This window comes from Pseudonaja textilis, chromosome 4 (genome assembly GCF_049901715.1).
Source record: "Pseudonaja textilis isolate UNSWEBS1 chromosome 4, rPseTex1.2, whole genome shotgun sequence".
NCBI lineage: Eukaryota > Metazoa > Chordata > Lepidosauria > Squamata > Elapidae > Pseudonaja > Pseudonaja textilis.
In genome coordinates, this window is record NC_141993.1 from 6,047,702 (window position 1) to 6,064,494 (window position 16,793).

Here is a 16,793-nt window from a genome sequence, read left to right on the forward strand (position 1 = left end):
TAGAACGGGTCTCCTGCTTGAGCAGCGGGTTAGACTAGAAGACCTCCAAGGTCCCTTCCAGCTCCGTTCTGATTGATTGATTGAAAGAAGCTTGAACCCAGGGAAGTCCTTCTCCAAAACGCAGCAGATTGAAGCCAAGCCAGGCAAAGGCTGCTGTTGCATCCTGTGTAGAAGAGGCGCCTGTGTTTTTTCGGGGTGGGGGGTGGATGGAAGAGTGGGGGGTGTGTGTGTGTGATAGGACCAAAGGGGAAAGCAAGGCGCTCAGCTCTCCCTCCGATTGGCCCACCTCTTCCCCAACCTTCAAAGTTTCCCCCCCCCCCAAGAAGCCCGGAAACTTTCACCCACCAATCGCCTTCCTTCTCCCGGCCCTCCCCCCCTCCCACTCTCGGACCCGTCCCCCTCCCACCTCCAGTTTATGCCTATTGCAACGAGGTGGTGCTGAAGGAGTGCCCGGAGCCCTTTCCCTCCGCCCCGGAGTAGGAGGGAGGATAAAGCCAGATAGCGGATCGGCCTCGGCCTGGAGAGGCGGAGGGCCGAGGCAGCGGCAGCAGGCAGGAGGGGGTGGAGGGGGGGCAAGAGGAAGAGGAGGAGGAGGAGGAGGAGGAGCGCCTGCCAAAGAGCTCCGCGGCTGCTGGGATTCCCGCGGCGGGAGCAGCCCAAGTGGGGTCCGCGCAGCTATGCCGGGGGGTCTCGGGACGCTGCTGCGGCTGGCGGGTCTCGGGACGCTTTAGGCAGAGCTGCGACGGGGCCGGACAGAAGAAGGTCGAGGGCGCCGGGCAGCCGAGCGGCGTTCCCTTCCCTCCTTCCCTGGAGCTGGGTGCCCGCGGGGAGGAAGGAGACGCCCCCGCAGGAGAAGAGGGGGAGCCAGCTGAGCGAGTCCCGGGGGCTTGACGAGGAGGAGGAGGAGGAGGAGGAAGAAGAAGAAGAAGAGGAGGAGGAAAAAGAAGGAGAAAAAGAAAAAGAAGAAGAGGAGGAGGAGGAGGAGAAAGAAAAAGAAAAGGAAGGAGAAAAAGAAAAAGGAGGAGGAGGAGGAGGAGGGAGGGGTCCCGTCCGCTAGCGGGCCCCTTGGGCGCGGGGCCAGGATGAGCCTCCTGTCCGCCATCGAGACCACCGCCGCCTCGGTGTACCAGCCGGCCCAGCTGCTCAACTGGGTCTACCTCTCCTTGCAAGACACGCACCAGGCCAGCGCCTTCGACGCCTTTCGCCCGGAGTCCGCCGCCTCCACGCAGCCCCCGGAGCTCGGCTACCCCGGCAAGAGCGGCGCCGAGCTGGGCTCCTCCTCGCTCAACTCCAGCTACCTAAACAGCTTCCTCCAGCTGCAGCGGAGCGAGGTGAGCGGCGGCCCGGGAAGAAGGGCGGGAAGGGACGGAGGGGGGGGGGGTGTGTGTGTGTGTGTGTGTGCGCGTGTATGGGGGTGGGGGTGCGAATCTCTCGGCTGGGGCTCGGCGACCCGGAGGGAGGTTTGACTCGGACGGCGGGCTCGGCCAAAGGGAAAGAAAGGAGAGGCAAGCGAGGCGGGGAAAAGTTAGCTCATCCTTGAAAACTTTGGTACCGCCATGATGCTTTTCACAGGATGTGGCTTTTCGTAAATGGTTTCAAGATCCTTCCTTCCCTTTTTCCTTCCTTCCTTCCTTCCTTCCCCTCTCCCTCCCCCCGTCCTCTTCCCCTCTCTCCCTTCCTTCCCCTCTTCCTCCCCCCACCTCTTCCCCTCTCTCCCTTCCTTCCCCTCTTTTCCCTCCCTCCCTCCTTCTTTCCTCCTCCCTCCTTCCTTCCTTCCTTCCTTTCCCTCTTCTTCCCTCCCTTCCTCTTTCCCTCTGTCCTTCTTTCCTCCTCCCTCCCTCCCTCTTTCCCTCCCTCCCTCCGTTCTTTCTTTCCTTCTTCCCTTCCTCTTCTTCCTTCCCTCCGTCCTTCTTTCCTCCTACCCTCCTCCTCTCCCTCCTCCTTTCCTTCCATCCTCCCCCTCTCCTTCCCTCCCTCCCTTCCTTTCTTCCCCTCTTCCTCCCTTCTTCCCTCCCTCCTTCTTTCCTTCCTTCTTTCCCCTCTTCCTCTCTCCCTCTCTCCCTCCCTTTCTTTCCTCTCCCTCCCTCCATTCCTTCCTTCCTTCTCTTTGCTGGATTATTTGAAAACTGGAAGGTATTTGCTGATTCAATCAGCAGATTTTACCGGCAATAAGGGGAAAAAATGACTTTGAAAGATGTTTCTCTTCTTGGGAAGAAGATGGGGGAATCTCTGGTCTTAAGGAAAGTAGTGAGGAGAAGAAATAACTTGCTTGAATGCATTGCACAGTCGAACAACAGGTTGTGGCTTGAACTGGGACACAGTTCACATCGGTTTCCTATTTTGATCCCTGGGGAGGGAGTTATTTTGAGAGGCATGGGGGAAGAATATCTGAAGAATGCCCTCAGATTCAAGGCAGGCTTCCTTGGAGCTTCACAATGGCGTTGTGGTGTTGTGTTGGTATTAGGGTCAATAATTATCCAGGATAAGGGCATGATGACAAGATATAATGACACGTAAAATCTGTGGGGGAAGGAGATGTGGGCAGACGTGTTACCATTGCAGATCCACCTTTGCATGGAACACGATTAATTTCTGCGTCTCGGATAACCCAAGAGTAGCCCTTCCGGATCAGGCCAAGGTCCATCACGATCCAGTCACTGGTGGTGGGGCTCACAGTATCTTTTGCAATCCCTCAACCATTGTTGGACTTGACTTCCCCCTTCGAGAATGTCTTGGGGCAGATGACAGAACTCACTAGCGGGCAATGTGGTTTGGCTTCCCACCGTGGTTAGTAGAATGCTTTGAGGAGGCTTGCAAGCAGAAGGTGGAGAGGAAGTGGACTTCTCCTAGCCTTGTTCTTCTGGAACAAGGATTTGGAGCAGTGGTCTCCAAACTTGGCAACTTTAAGACTTGTGGACTTCAGCTATGCTGGCTGGAGAATTCTGGGAGTTGAAGTCCACAAGTCTTAAAAGTAGCCAAGTTTGGGGACCCCTGATTTAGAGGCACATTGTCCCCCATCCAAAGATAACATTGACTCTCTAGATGAGAGTTTCTTAGGCTTGGATGCTTGAAGAAGCGTAGAGTTCAATTCCGGAACTTTAACCATTCTACGGATCAGCACTCTCCGTGCCCCTCTGTCTTGCACTGCCCCCTTCAGATCCATCACAGTCATTCCAGTGCCATTCTTGACAGTGTCCAGCCAGCGTTTCCTTTTTCCCAGCATGGAAATTGACTTTTCAAATGAGTCAGCTCTAATGGACATGATCAAAGTATGATGGCCTCTGTTTGGCGATCTTGGCTTCAAGTCATATTTTTGGGGTGAAATTCATTCCAGGACTTCTTTGTTTATTATTGATGCAGTCCGTGGGATGGGTAATAGCCATAGCCCTTAGACTTCCATACTGCTTCCCAGTGCTTCCCAGTCCTCTCTAAGTGGTTTTACAGACTCAGCCTCTTGCCTCCAACAATCTGGGTCCTCATTTTACCCACCTCGGAAGGATGAAAAGCTGAGTCAAGATGGAAGGTCAGGATCGAACTGCCAAATTGCAGGCAGCCGGCAGCAGAAGTAGCCTGCAGTACTGCACTCTAACCACTGCACCACCATGGCTCATGTAATGGTCACCTCCAGTCTCACAGATCAAAGGTGTTGAACCTTTTCCTACCTACCTTTTTCAGAGTCCAAGCCATAAGTAACAATTGGAAAAATTATTGCATCAATCTACATTTAGAGAATATTGAAATGAAGGAACAGAATAGAATAAAATAAGGAATAGAACAGAATATGGAATAAGAATAGAATAGAATTAGAATAGAATGGAATGGAATACTTGGAAGGGGCCTTGGAGGTCTTCTAGTGCGCACCCCTTATACCATCTCAGACCAGTGGCTTCTGAGTCTGATGTCTTTACTCTTCCAGATGTTATTCATGCCAGATATTGAGGTTCCTCCATGTGCTATATGCCTTTTGATCTCAGGGCTGCAGAAACCACTTGGGTGGATTTTAGAGCCCAGAAATATGAATTCCTTTACTGTTTGGATGGTCTCATTGTCGATCTGCACTCCCACCTGTGCCTTCTAAGGCAGAGGTCACCATCTTTCTTTTCTTGTTGTTCAGGTGCAGTCCGGATTTTTTACTTTCGTCTTTGACTCTCAGGATTAGCCACCCTAGATTCTCCTTGCTTTCCACGAGTGAACGGTACATCCTCTGCATATCTGGAGTTTGTTGATATTCCTACCCCCAATTTTAACACCAGTGGACATGTTGTAGACTAGGGGTATCAAACTCAATTTCATTGAGGGCCACATCAAGGTTGTGATTGATCTTGGGGGAAGGGGCTTGGAAACTGGATAGGTGTGGCCAACTGGGTGGGCATGGCTTGCTTGATGCCAGTCCCCAAACTACTGGCGTGTTTCCTCTTTGCATTGGGTAGATCAGGATGCCCTCCCAGGCCAGATCCGACTACATCTGCAGGCCTTGAGTTTGACACCCCTGTTGTAGACAAATGCGATTGAAGAATAAGTATACATTTCTATGTTTATGAGCTGTGAAAAGAGCAGAGTCCCTCTTAATTTCTGAGCCACTCTTCCTTTTCACAGTTTAATCTCGGTTGTGTGTAAATGTTGACCTTTGCAATTGGTTGTGAAACTTTTTTCCCCTCAAATCTTTTTTAAACCCTCTTGGTGAAGCGGTCACTCTGCCAATGTTTGCAGAATGTCTTCGGGCAATGCAGGGAGATGACAACGTCACAGGGTGGGCTGGGTATCACAATGAGAGTTGTGTGCTTGATACCTCCTCCTCTGTGGGGATATCGGTGTGGATCAATTGTGTGGGTTGTGTGAAAGCGACTTGCCAAATGTGAGAAAGGATGGCCCGCCAGCCGAGGAAGTAAGGGCATTTCTCACAAGTTAGTTGCTCTTCAATTTTAACCCACCAAAGTAAGCAAAGACAGTAGATATGAATAGACTGGTTGGTAATGTAGGCAAGAGACATTGTTTGTGTTGTTGGCTGCAGTGCTGCAGTAATGCTTGAGTAAAACTATGTCTTGGTCCAGTTTGCAAAGGTCAAGGATTGGTTAAGTTACTCAATGCAATGATTGTTGCAACCTCTAAAGCAGGGAGTGAGGAATAATGGGTCCTTTATGGCTTGTAGACTTCAACTCCCAGAATTCCTCAGCCAACATGGCTGGCATGGTTTTCCACCCCCTGCTCTAAAGCAGGGATCTCCAACCTTGGTAACTTTAAGACTTGTGGACTTCAACTCCCAGAATTCCACAAATCTTAAAGTTGCTAACGTTGGAGACCTCTGCTCTTAAAGGACTGATTTAATAGGCAGAGCTTTTCTTTCTTTTTTCTTTTTCCCAAATAATTTTAATTGTTTTCCACCAGTACACATCTTAATTACATTTTCAACAGTAATTGCATCAACATTTGGTATTCATATTTCGTACATATTAGTAGTTTTTGTCTTTCTTTATAATTCTCATTTATTATCTATCTTTATCTGTTTTATCTTTCTATCTATCTATGCATTACGTTCTCGAGGTTTCTTCTATACAGCCTTTATCCATTCTTATTTCTCTTTTCTGGTCATATGTACTATCCAAGGCAGAGCTTTTCTTTCATTCACAAAAAAACATATTCTATAATACAGCTGTTACTTATTGACATGCCATACGCTGCTCCACTATTCCTGTGGCTACAGATTAATACAGCTCTCAATGCTGGGAATTGCTCCTTCTATTTAAGTCTTCCTGAAGCTGGCATTTTAAAGCTTTTAACTCAATTGTTTCCCAATCTGGGTACCTTCCAGAATCCAGATTGTTTGAACTTCAACTCACAGAATGCCTCCGCCATGATGGCCGTTGCTGAGAGCTATGGGAGTTAGAAGTTCATACATCTGGAACTTGTCTGGTTGGGAAAAAAAAACCTGTTTTAGATTATATGGATGTTCCTTACTGCAGTCATCCTGCTTACCATAGGATGTTAAGACAATCAGGAAAATGAAACATCACATTGTGTCTCAAGCTTGGGTTTTTTATTCACACCAGTTGTGATTCACACCAGAAAACGATTGTCCATCGCTTTCAAGAGGATCTCACCATACCCAACTCTTGTTAGACCTCATCCGGTATCAATAAAAGAGAATATCTGTAGCTCAGGGTTGAAATGAAGGGTCCTTGGTGCTCTCTGAGCTTGCTGGTTTTCTTGCAGACATTTCATTACCAAACTGGGTAACATTATCAGCATTGATGAGGTTACCTAGTTTGGTTAATGAAAATACGCAAAAAAGTAACCAAGCTCTAAGAACACCAAGGACCCCTTGTCCAATATCTCACAGTACTCACCAGTCCTTATAATCTTGGCTGGCCAAGTGCTTTCTTCAGTTCTAGAATTGTTCTCAAAGCTTGCCACATGTGTCCACTGTATGTTTTCTGCCCAGTATAGCAGCAGTCCCCAACCTTTCCAGCTTGGTGGTCCAGCATGGGGGAGGAGGATGTATGAGTGGCAGGCACACGTGTGTAAACGTGGCTCCATTTGTGTGCGGGCAGGCCCTCCACTTGGACGAATGGAGCTTGGTGCATGAGTGGAGGGCATTTGTGTTTGCGTGTGAAGTTCCACTCACAAAAGAAGAGGGTGGGGTTTTTCTCAATGTTGGGGAGGGATATGGTGATAGGAATGGAGGGAGAGCTATAATCCTCACAGGTAAAGGTAAAGATTCCCCTCACACATACGTGCTAGTCATTTCCAGCTCTAGGGGGCGATGCTTATCTCCATTACAATGGACCGCTGTCCAAAGACATCTCCGTGGTCACATGGCCGGCATGACTAAATGCTGAAGGCGCACGGAACGCTGTTCCCTTCCCACCCAAAGGGGTCCCTATTTTTCCCACTTGCATTTTTACATGCTTTCAAACTTCTAGGTTGGCAGAAGCTGGGACAAGTAACGGGAGCTCACTCGGTTACGTGGCGCTAGGGATTCGAACCGCCGAACTGCCCATCTTTCTGACCGACAAGCTCAGCATCTTATCCAGTGAGCCACCACGTCCCTTATAATCCTCGCAGGAAGTCACTGCAAAGACAGATGGGCCTCTGTTCCTTCCTGGTTGTTAATCTGCCTGGAGAAAAGGAAAGAAAAACAGAAGAGAATGGATAGACTGATTGGGTTGGAGCCACCAATGGATGGAGTTCTCTGGAGGCTTAAATGCCCACGTTATGTTTCGTTCCCTTTGTGGAGAGATGTGGCTGTGACAAGGCCACCAGGGAGAGGAAGTTCTACACTTCTGTGGAAGCACTCTAGATGTTCCTCTAGAAAGGCAGGTGCAAGAGAAAAAGCAAACCCTTTTATTAACTCCCTTGTGCCTTGCGGGAGTGACTTTGGAATTCACTTTGCTTGGTTTTGCTCCAAATCAATCCTGGGCCCTACAGCTGACTCGGTTCAGCTGTTCTCTTGGCACACTTTCTGCCCATGACCCAGTTAAGTGCATCTGCAAATACAGCTGCTGTCTGTGTATGTGTGTGTGTAGGTGAAAACACTCCCTCTTGAGTGTCCTCCCAGCCAATGTGTGGCCTCAACTAGATAAATCGATGGCCTCATTCTAGCTGTAACCCACAGAGAGGTGGGGGGAAAAGCAAATTAAAAACAACAACGTAACAACTTCTTGGACCCAGTAATGGGACCTTAGCTGAAGAATTCCCCACCTCTCTCTTATATGAAAATTCCTTGCCATCTTTGCAGATCAATAGGTCATCATACAGGAGGATGAAGGGAAGGATTCCATCTTGTACATTAGATGGAAATGTCTTAATTATCAAATGAAGCCACAATGTAAAAAGGAGGTTGAGACTCCAGAAAGAGTGCAACGAAGACTAAAACATATGAAGGAAGGGCTGCAGGAACTGGGTATGTCTAGTCTAGTGAAAAGAAGGACTAGGGGGGACATGATAGCAGGGTTCCGATATTTGAGGAGCTCCTACAAAGAAGAGGGGGTCAAGCTATTCTCCAAAGCACCTGAGGGCAGGACAAGAAGCAACAAATGGAAACTAATCAAGGAGAGAAGCAACTTAGAGCTAAGAAGAAATGTCTTGACAGTTAGAACAATTAATCAGTGGAACAACTTGCCTCCAGAGGTTGTGAATGCTCCAATACTGGAAATTTTTAAAGAAGAGATTGGACAACCGTTTGTCTGAAATGGTGTAGGGTTTCCTGCCTGAGCAGGGGGTTGGACTAGAGGACCTCCAAGGTCCCTTCCCACTCTGTTATTCTGTGCTGAGCTAATGAAAAGAAGAGGGGGAAGAGACCTAATCTCAGTGGGGCTTATTTTTTTAAAAAAAGAAGTCAGGCTTTGGCGTCTCAATTTAAAATGTGCGCACACTATGAAAACGTGTCGAAAAACTCCAAAAGAAAATATATCCTGCTGGGCTTTCAAAGGCTCATTAGATTCCAGAAAGCCTGTGAGTTTTGCTTTGGAAGGAGGACTCAAAATGTACAGTCTCTCCACAATCCTAGGACATCTTTAAAAAGAACGACTGCAAAATTATATGCAGGAGCAGATGGGAAGGCAGGGGAGTGATGTTGCTTGAACGATTGTGTAGATCGGGGCTCTCCAAACTTGACAACTTGTGGATTTCAACTCCCAGAATTCCTCCTCCAGTCATGTTAGCTCAGGAATTCTGGGAGTTGAAGCCCACAAGTTTTACAAAAATCTCATTTCCATTAACAGTTATTGTGTCATTGCATATACATGTTTCTTATTTTGTAACTATACATTATTTTTATCCTTATCCTTCACCCATTCGTACCACCTCTCCCATGTCACATATTATTCTCGATCCTCTTTTCCTTTCAGTTCCATAGTGAATTTATCTAGTTCATTACAGTCCATTATTTTTTGAATCAAAGCTTCATCTGGTGGTGTTTTATCACTCTTCCAATTTTGTGCTAACATGATTCTTGCTGCAGTTAAGATGCGCGCAATAAGGTATCTTTTATCTTTACTCAAACTCCCTTTAAAAATGTTTCGGGTTCCAATTTCAATTTATATTTTGTAGTCTCAAAATGCCACCTCTGTATTTTGAAGCCCACAAGTCTTAAACTTGCCAAGTTTGGAGACCTCTGGTGTAGATCTTCGTGCAACGGTGCTTGTGATAAAGAGCGGCCTCTTGGCACATCCGCAGTTGCAATCCTGCGCAAGTTTAGGTCACAGGTAGCCCTCGCCATACAACATTCGCTAAGTGACCACTTTGAGTTACAATAGCCCTGGGGGGGGAGAAAGTAACTTACTCCTGGTCCTTGCAATTATAACCATCACAGTATCCTCACAGATTGGCACCTATTTGGCATGTATTTCCAATGGTTGTGGCATCCCAGCATCAAGTCATTGCCCTGTAGGTCCTTGCCAGTGGACTTCCAACACGCAAAGTCACTGGGGACCCCGGATTCATTTAATGACTGCATGATTGACTTAAACACCCCCCCCTCCCAAAGAAAAAGCTAGTAAAGTTTGGTACAATTCACTTCATAGCCACTTTCCTTCCAACTTACAATTCTGATTGCAAGTTGAGGTCTTACCTGTATTGGTTTTATCATTTCAATGGCTTTTTAGTAGAAGGAAAGGAGACTAGAAGGAGGAGTTTAAAAGAATGTATTTATTATTATGGTTTGTTGCAGAGTCAGCCAGATGTTCAGACTGGATCTGGCATTTTTATGCGCCCATGGAGTCCTTCCCAAGTATCCAGGGTAGACGGATGTTGATATATTTTGTGGTGTTACCGATATTGTTGCAGGATGAAAGAGGCAGGTGGACTTTCTGGTTTTTCTTTGACAACCGGTTTTTCTTTGCTTCTCTTCTAAGAAGTTTCTTCTTGAACTCAGGAAGCTTCTTGGATGAGAAGCGAAACCTCTTTGAAGAAAAAGAACCAGAAAGTTCAGCTGCCTCTTGGAAAAAAAGCACCTTTGGAACAATCACGATCTGGATGACTGATCATGGACACTGGCAGGATGTAAGCTGCCCTGAGTCAGGCTGCCTTTTGCAATTGACAGGTGGTGATTTTCTCAACGCCAGTGTTCAGGTTGATGTTTTGCTCCAGATGTTTTGGGGTTGCTTTCAAGGTACTTATCACTACCGGTACGGGTAGTCCTCGACTTACAATGGTTCATTTAGTGACTGTTCAAAGCTACAACTACACTGAATTAAGTGACTTAGAACCCCTTTTCACAGTTACAACCTTTGCAGCTTCCCCCTGTGATCAAAATTCAGATGTTTGGCAATTGGTTTGTGTTTATGACCTGTGTCCCTTTTGCGACCTTTGGACAAGCCAAGTCAATAGGGAAGCCAGTTTCACTTAACGAACGTGTTGCTAACTTATCAGCTGCAGGGGTTCACTTAACAACGGTGGGAAGAAACTTCGTAAAATCGGGCAAAGCTCGCTTAACAAATATCTCCCTTAACAACAGAAATGTTGGGACTCTATTTTGGTTGTAAGCTGAGAACTACCTGTACTATCTTTGCTTCTTTTTGCCATAGTCGTTCTATTTCTATTTGTAGGTCTTTGTATTTTGGGATCTTCTTTAATTTCTTTCTCTTCTCTTCTGTTGTCTCCAGCTACCGCCATGCCTACTATTCATAAGTAGTATTAGTAAGCCCATAAGTAACTTTTTTTGTCTTTCTTATCAACAGTGGGAAAGTCTGGGGCATTATGTGGCATATATTATTATTGTTGTTGTTGTTGTTTAAAAAAGGAGAATCAGTGAGAGCAAAAACATTGAGAGTGCATAATTTACGAATGTGATGGAAATAGGGAGAGCTGGTCTTCCGGTTTCCGTTGTGCGCATGTGTGCTGCCCAGCTGATCGTTGTACGTGCATGCATGCCAGCAACCAGAAGACAAGCTGGCCAGTGCTCATGTCCACATCGGAAACCGGAAGTTCATTTCCCAGCGTACACATGCCCAGTGGGCAGCTTCTCTTCTGGGGTGCATCCCCAACGAGCGTGTGCATGCATGCATTCCCCTTTTTGGTACTTGGTGCCAAAAAGTTTTGCTATCACTGATTTAGGAGAAATATAAGTATCTGAACATCCACAATCTTGATCAAGAGGTAAATTCTAATGCTTCGTAATAGTAAATGTGATACTAATAGGAGGCATTGGGAGTTTATATAGGATAGTTTTGATTTACAAGTTTTAGGGGTTCTGTTTAATAATTTTGCAGTGACCGAGAGAGGAGGGGGTCAAACTATTTTCCAAAGCACCCAAAGGCCCAGACAAGGAATAATGGGTGGAAACTAAAGAAGGAAGAGATTCAACCAGGAAATAAGGAAGAATTTTCTGACAGTGAGAACAATTAACCCATGGAGCAGAAGTTGCCTTCAGAAGTTGTGGGAGCTTCGTCGCTGGAAACTTTCAAGAAGAGACTGGACTGCCATCGGTCAGAAATGGTGTAAAGTTTCCCGCCTAAGCAGGGGGTTGGACTAGATGACCTACAAGGTCCCTTCTAACTCTGTTATTCTGTAAATTAATTAATGATTGCTAATGGTTTTTTTTTTTTTTTTTTTTGTAAGAAAACCTTTTGACTGCAAAATGTGGGCATGGCCAGTAAAGACAGCATCAGCTTCACCTCTTGCAGTAGAGCTTAGAAAGTTTGCCATTTATATTTTGGAGCTGTCATGCTGTTGTCATATGCGAACCCTGCCAGGTCATGTGGTTAAGTGAAAACTTTTCCTTTTGTACAGTCTTGGCACACTCAAAACATTCCCCAATATAAATTTTAATTGATAAGGAGAAATCTCATTGGCAAGAATGTATCTGGAAGCAGAGTATTAAATGCACAGCTAAATAGCAATAAAAATAAAATAAAAAAATACCCCATGATAGTGAGCATTGCAATGTAATGTTGCAGTTCTATTTTTTGATGCTGAGCGAATCGTGCCTTTTTTTCCTTGAAAAGGAGATAATTATATGTGTACAATCGCCTTTCAATCCTCCTCCTGGAACTACTTTTGACTTGGGCTTTTGCTTTGTGAAACTCTTGTGAGCTTTTGCTATGCAGGAGGTGTCTCTCATTCGCTAGGCGATTTAACCCCAAAACAATCTCTTTATTTCCTTGCTTCCCCCTCCGCGCTTCCCCCACCCTTGTCAACTGTATCCTGTCTGAGCGTAGCTGAGATTGAAGGGTGGTGACTGTTTGCACCACATAATGTAGCTGGAATATTTGGAAAGGGCCGAAATGAAGAGAAAACATGGTAACAGGAAGGAAGGAAGGAAGGAAGGAAATAGTGGGAGGGAAAAAAGAGAAAAAAGAAAGAAAGAGGAAGGGAGGGAGGGAAGAAGAAAGGAAGGAAGGAAGACAAAGAGAAAGAAGGACGGAAATAGTGGGAGGGAAAGAGGAAGGTAGGAAGGAAGGAAGGAAGGAAGGAAGAAGGAAGGAAGAAAAAGAAAGAGAAAGAAAAGAGAAAAAAGAAAGGGAAGGAAGAAAGGAAAAGTAAGAAAGAAAAAGAGAAAGAAAGAAAATAAGAAAGAAAAATGAAAGAAAGAAAGAGGAAGGGAGGGAGGAAGAAAGGAAGGAAGACATAAAGAGAAAAAAGGAAGGAAGGAAGGAAGACATAAAGAAAAAGAAGGAAGAAAGGAAGACATAAAGAGAAAGAAAGGAAAGAGAGAGAAAGAAAGGAAAGCGAGAGCAAAAGAAAGAAAAGAAAAGCCAGAGCAGACAGATTCTGAATGCGCCCTGTTCAGGAGAACTTACCAAACTGCCTAGCAATGTCGGCGTATGTGACTGGCATGCTGACCAAAGCAACTGGATTGGAGAAATAAAAAGCACCATTATATGCTCCCGTCTTTCTCGCCCTCTGACTTTTCCCACCAAAGTAGCTGCTGCCTCTTTAAGGAACCGAACCTCGTCGGCAGCATAAAAATCAGCCTGCACCTCAGTTAAATCACCAGCTGAAAAGGAGGCCTTGTTCTTGTTCCAAAGGGAGGGTTTTTTTTTATTTTTTTTAAAGATAATCCCTTTCTGGTTGTTGTGGTTTTTGTTATTATTTATCAAACCTGCAAAGGGTCTTCATGCCTCCCATGTTTCAACCAGCATTTGAATTTGATGGAAGAGAGGCTTGCTTGATATTTCTGCGACAAACACTTATTGGACACTGCCCTAAATAAAACTGGGCAATTGGAAAAAAAGGTTTGGCATGATTGCAGTCGATCTGATCCGATGGCCCAGTCGTGTTAGGGATTCTGGCAGACAGTGATCTAGGATTTATTTAATCCATTCGCTGGCATGGATGGCCAACTTTCCTTAGAGAGGGTTTTTTTTTTTTTTGTTAAAAAAAGACAACTTTTGGCACTTAGAAAATGGGCGGAAAGAAAGCACAGAGTTAAGTTTCTGCCAAAAACTTTCCAGGAGAAAAAGAGACCCCCGTTCTCAGAGTGGTGTCCATGATGGGACAAGGGGAATTATTATTTTTTTTAAAAAAAAAAAGTCAAGATGCAATCAAAGTTTTGACCCCTACTTAGGTGTGGTAGTAGCCTACACCCAGTGATGGGATTCAGATAATTTAACAACTGGTTCTCTGTCTTAATGATCAGGTGGGTAGGCCAAAGGCTGTTGCAGGATCCTGGGAAAGTTTTTCTGCAAACCGGAAGGTAACTGGGACATTGGGGGCAAAGTTGGAGCTAGTAAAGGGACCCCTACTTATTATCTGGCTGGGTTGTCTTTGTGCCATGTCCTAGGTCATCATAGTGGAGGACAAGGGAGCCTGGCCTGCTGTGGTCCATGGGTTGTAAAGAGCCAGACATGACTTTGTGACTTAACAACAAAAATCAGTAAACGTCACCCTCAGATATTTGAAGATTTTTCCCTCTTTTAATGTTTTTTTTCATGTAATCGTATATCATCCAAAAATGTAAGATCATGTAGGATCATGTAGGCATTCACCTATTATTTAAGTACAGATACTCTTGATTTGCCTTTTATCTTAATTTTGTCTTGGTTTCATTCAGGGTTGCTTCTTTCGATCAGGATGAAACAGCACTTTTAGTTTTATGATTAACATTATTGAAATGTCTTTATTTGGCAAGTCTTTGGAAAAACTTCACGGGAGCAGCTTCCTTTTAGAAATGCTGTAACCCCCCTTTAAAATTGAATTTTCATCATTAATCACAATCGGCCAATTACGAATTCTATTAATTGCTGGTAATCAGACAGCTGCCTACTGGAAGCTTTCTGGAAAAAAATAGAAGCTTCCTCTAGGTGGCAACAATGGCTGAGAATTTTTCACTCTTTGCTGCTCTCTAGTGGACACCTATATTTTTTCAGCCCAGTTCTGGTAGCTCTCAGGGAGATACCGACCCTGAATTAAAGTGAACAGAGACCTTTGCCTGTTCATGTAGTTCTTTGTAATATCTCACAATCTGATTATTTCCTTTCCAAGAAACATCTGCCAGCCTCAGCAGATTTGCCTAGAACTAATTAACTCCAGAATTGGCTTACTTGTTTTAAATGTTGCTAAATATTATCGGTCCGGTGCATCTTTTTCTACTTAAACCGATGCTATTAATCTTCAGGCATCGTAAGACTGCCTGTGTAACATTTCACAGCCAATGAGAACAGATGTTGGATTGGGGGGGGGGGAGGAAAGAGAAACTACCCTGTTTCCCTGAAAATAAGACCCAACTGGAAAATAAGCCCTAGCATGATTTTTCAGGATGCTCGTAATATAAGACCTACCCTGAAAATAAGTCCCAGATTGGCTTAACCACCACACGATTCCTTTAACAAATGCAATGATTCGCTTAAAAACTGTGGCATAAAAGGTTGTAAAATAACGGGCAGCCTCTCTTAACAATTGCTTTGGTTAGCACCAGAAATTTTGGAAACAGTTTTGGTCACCAAGATGTAAAAAAGATGTTGAGACTCTAGAAAGAGTGCAGAGAAGAGCAACAAAGATGATTAGGGAACTGGAGGCTCAAACATACGATGAATGGTTGCAAGAACTGGGTTTGTCTAGTTGAATGACAAGAAAGACTAGGGGAGACATGAGAGCAGTGTTCCAATATTTCAGGAGCTGTCCCAAAGAAGAGGGAGCCAAGCTGTTCTCCAAAGCACCTGAGGGCAGGACAAGAAGCAGCAGATGAAAACTGATCAAGGAGAAATTCAACCTAGAACTGAGGAGAAAATTCTTGACAGTGAGAACAATTAATCAGCGGAACAACTCCATTTTGGACAACCATTTCTCTGAAGTGGTGTAGGGTTTCCAGCCTAAGCAGGGGGTTGGACTAGAAGACCTCCAATGTCCCTTCCAACTCTTGTTATTCTAATTTGAAATTCTGTCATTAATTCATTTGGTAGGAGTTGAATTTGATTCAGTGACTTTGCACTAAATTCCCGAAGTTCTAAAATGTGCAAAAAGGGGTTGGACGGATAGAATATTAGCGCAGGAGAACGGTTGCTCCTCTTTTTATAATCCCACCCATTTTCCTCCTGATTAGTCAGATGTTTTCGCCTGCTGTATAAATTACACTTATTTCTTTTCATTACTCTGGCCTACTATTCAAACAGAACTCTTTATCTACTTGTCTTTTCTGTCCCGCTGTTTCCAACATTTTTTTGCTCTCTGATCAGTCCAAGAAATAGAGCCCAGAAACTCATTAAAGTTATCTACTCTTCAGACAAAAGTCAGAGGGGAAAAAAGCCTCTCTCTGTCTTTTTTGGGGGGGTGGGTGGGTAGGTGAAATCTCAGAAAGTAAATCTGGAAACAGAACCCAATCATTCTGCTGAATATTGCCTGAGAGAAAATTCAGACAGTTCATGCATTTCCTTTTTCTGCTATTTTGTCTTTCCGACGGGTTAAGTAACCAGATAACCAAACTGCGTCACGAAAGGGTGTTTTTTTTTTCCTGCTTTCCAAAGGCCCTGGAAAGTCAAACGATAAGCCAGAGATTGGAAAAGAAATAAAATATGAAGGGGAAAAAAAAAGTTTTGGACCAAAAAAAAACCAAAAGTTTGGAAATGCTGACTGGTTTCCGGAGGAGAAAAAAAATAACAGGAGAAGATAGACTTTGCAGCTATCGGTTCAGTATGTTGCCTCTGTCATGAAGTGCCGTAGAACTAGAAAAAGATTTTGCCTAAAATCCTTGCAAAACCACGTCAGAAAACAGAGCTGAGGAAAGGAAATGAACTGTGTCAATATTTGAGATAACTATTCGTCGGGAGACATATGCAGATCTGCGCTGGCAGTTGGATTGCAAACATTGAAAAGATTGGGTTTGACTTTTGGGTGTCGGCAATGAAATAATGACACTTTAACAAGGTTAGCTTTGTGCTTTGGGAATCGAAGCACAGTTAGCTCATCATGTGAGCGGAAAATGAGAAAGCAGCAAGTTAGAAGATCCGTTTTCCCTGCTCCGCTCCTTGCTTCATTCTGCTCCTTTCCTGCATATGTTGGAGATGTTAATTTTATTTATTTATGTGGTTAGAATATTTATAGACCTTCCCCATCTTAAGTGGGTAGACCAGGGGTCTTCAAACTTAATAGCTTTAAGACTTGTGGACTTCAACTCCCAGAATTCCTCCTCCAGTCATGTTTGCTCAGGAATTCTAGGAGTTGAAGTCCACAAGTCTTAAACTTGCCAAGATTGAAGACCCTTGGCGTAGACAATCATACTGAATGTATTTTGCAGAACATTTTTTTGGTTCCAGTCTTCCTTGATAGATGGGTAAGCGACACAACCAAATCTTCTCTGCCAAGTTTGTTCTTCCAAATCTTTATTTGGGGGGGCGGGGGGGCACAGTATATTAATGCCC

The 16,793-nt window shown here is 44.8% G+C and overlaps 1 protein-coding gene across 1 annotated transcript in view; it reads left to right on the top strand.

Moving 5' to 3' along the window:
• The first annotated feature begins 421 nt into the window (after positions 1 to 421).
• Positions 422 to 16,793, top strand: part of ZCCHC24 (zinc finger CCHC-type containing 24) — a 116,098-nt gene continuing 99,726 nt past the window's right edge. Inside the window, exon 1 of the mRNA XM_026710947.2 lies at positions 422 to 1,331. Coding sequence (XP_026566732.1) covers positions 1,083 to 1,331 — 249 coding nt within the window. The 5' untranslated portion in view covers positions 422 to 1,082. The remainder of the gene's footprint in view (positions 1,332 to 16,793) is intronic.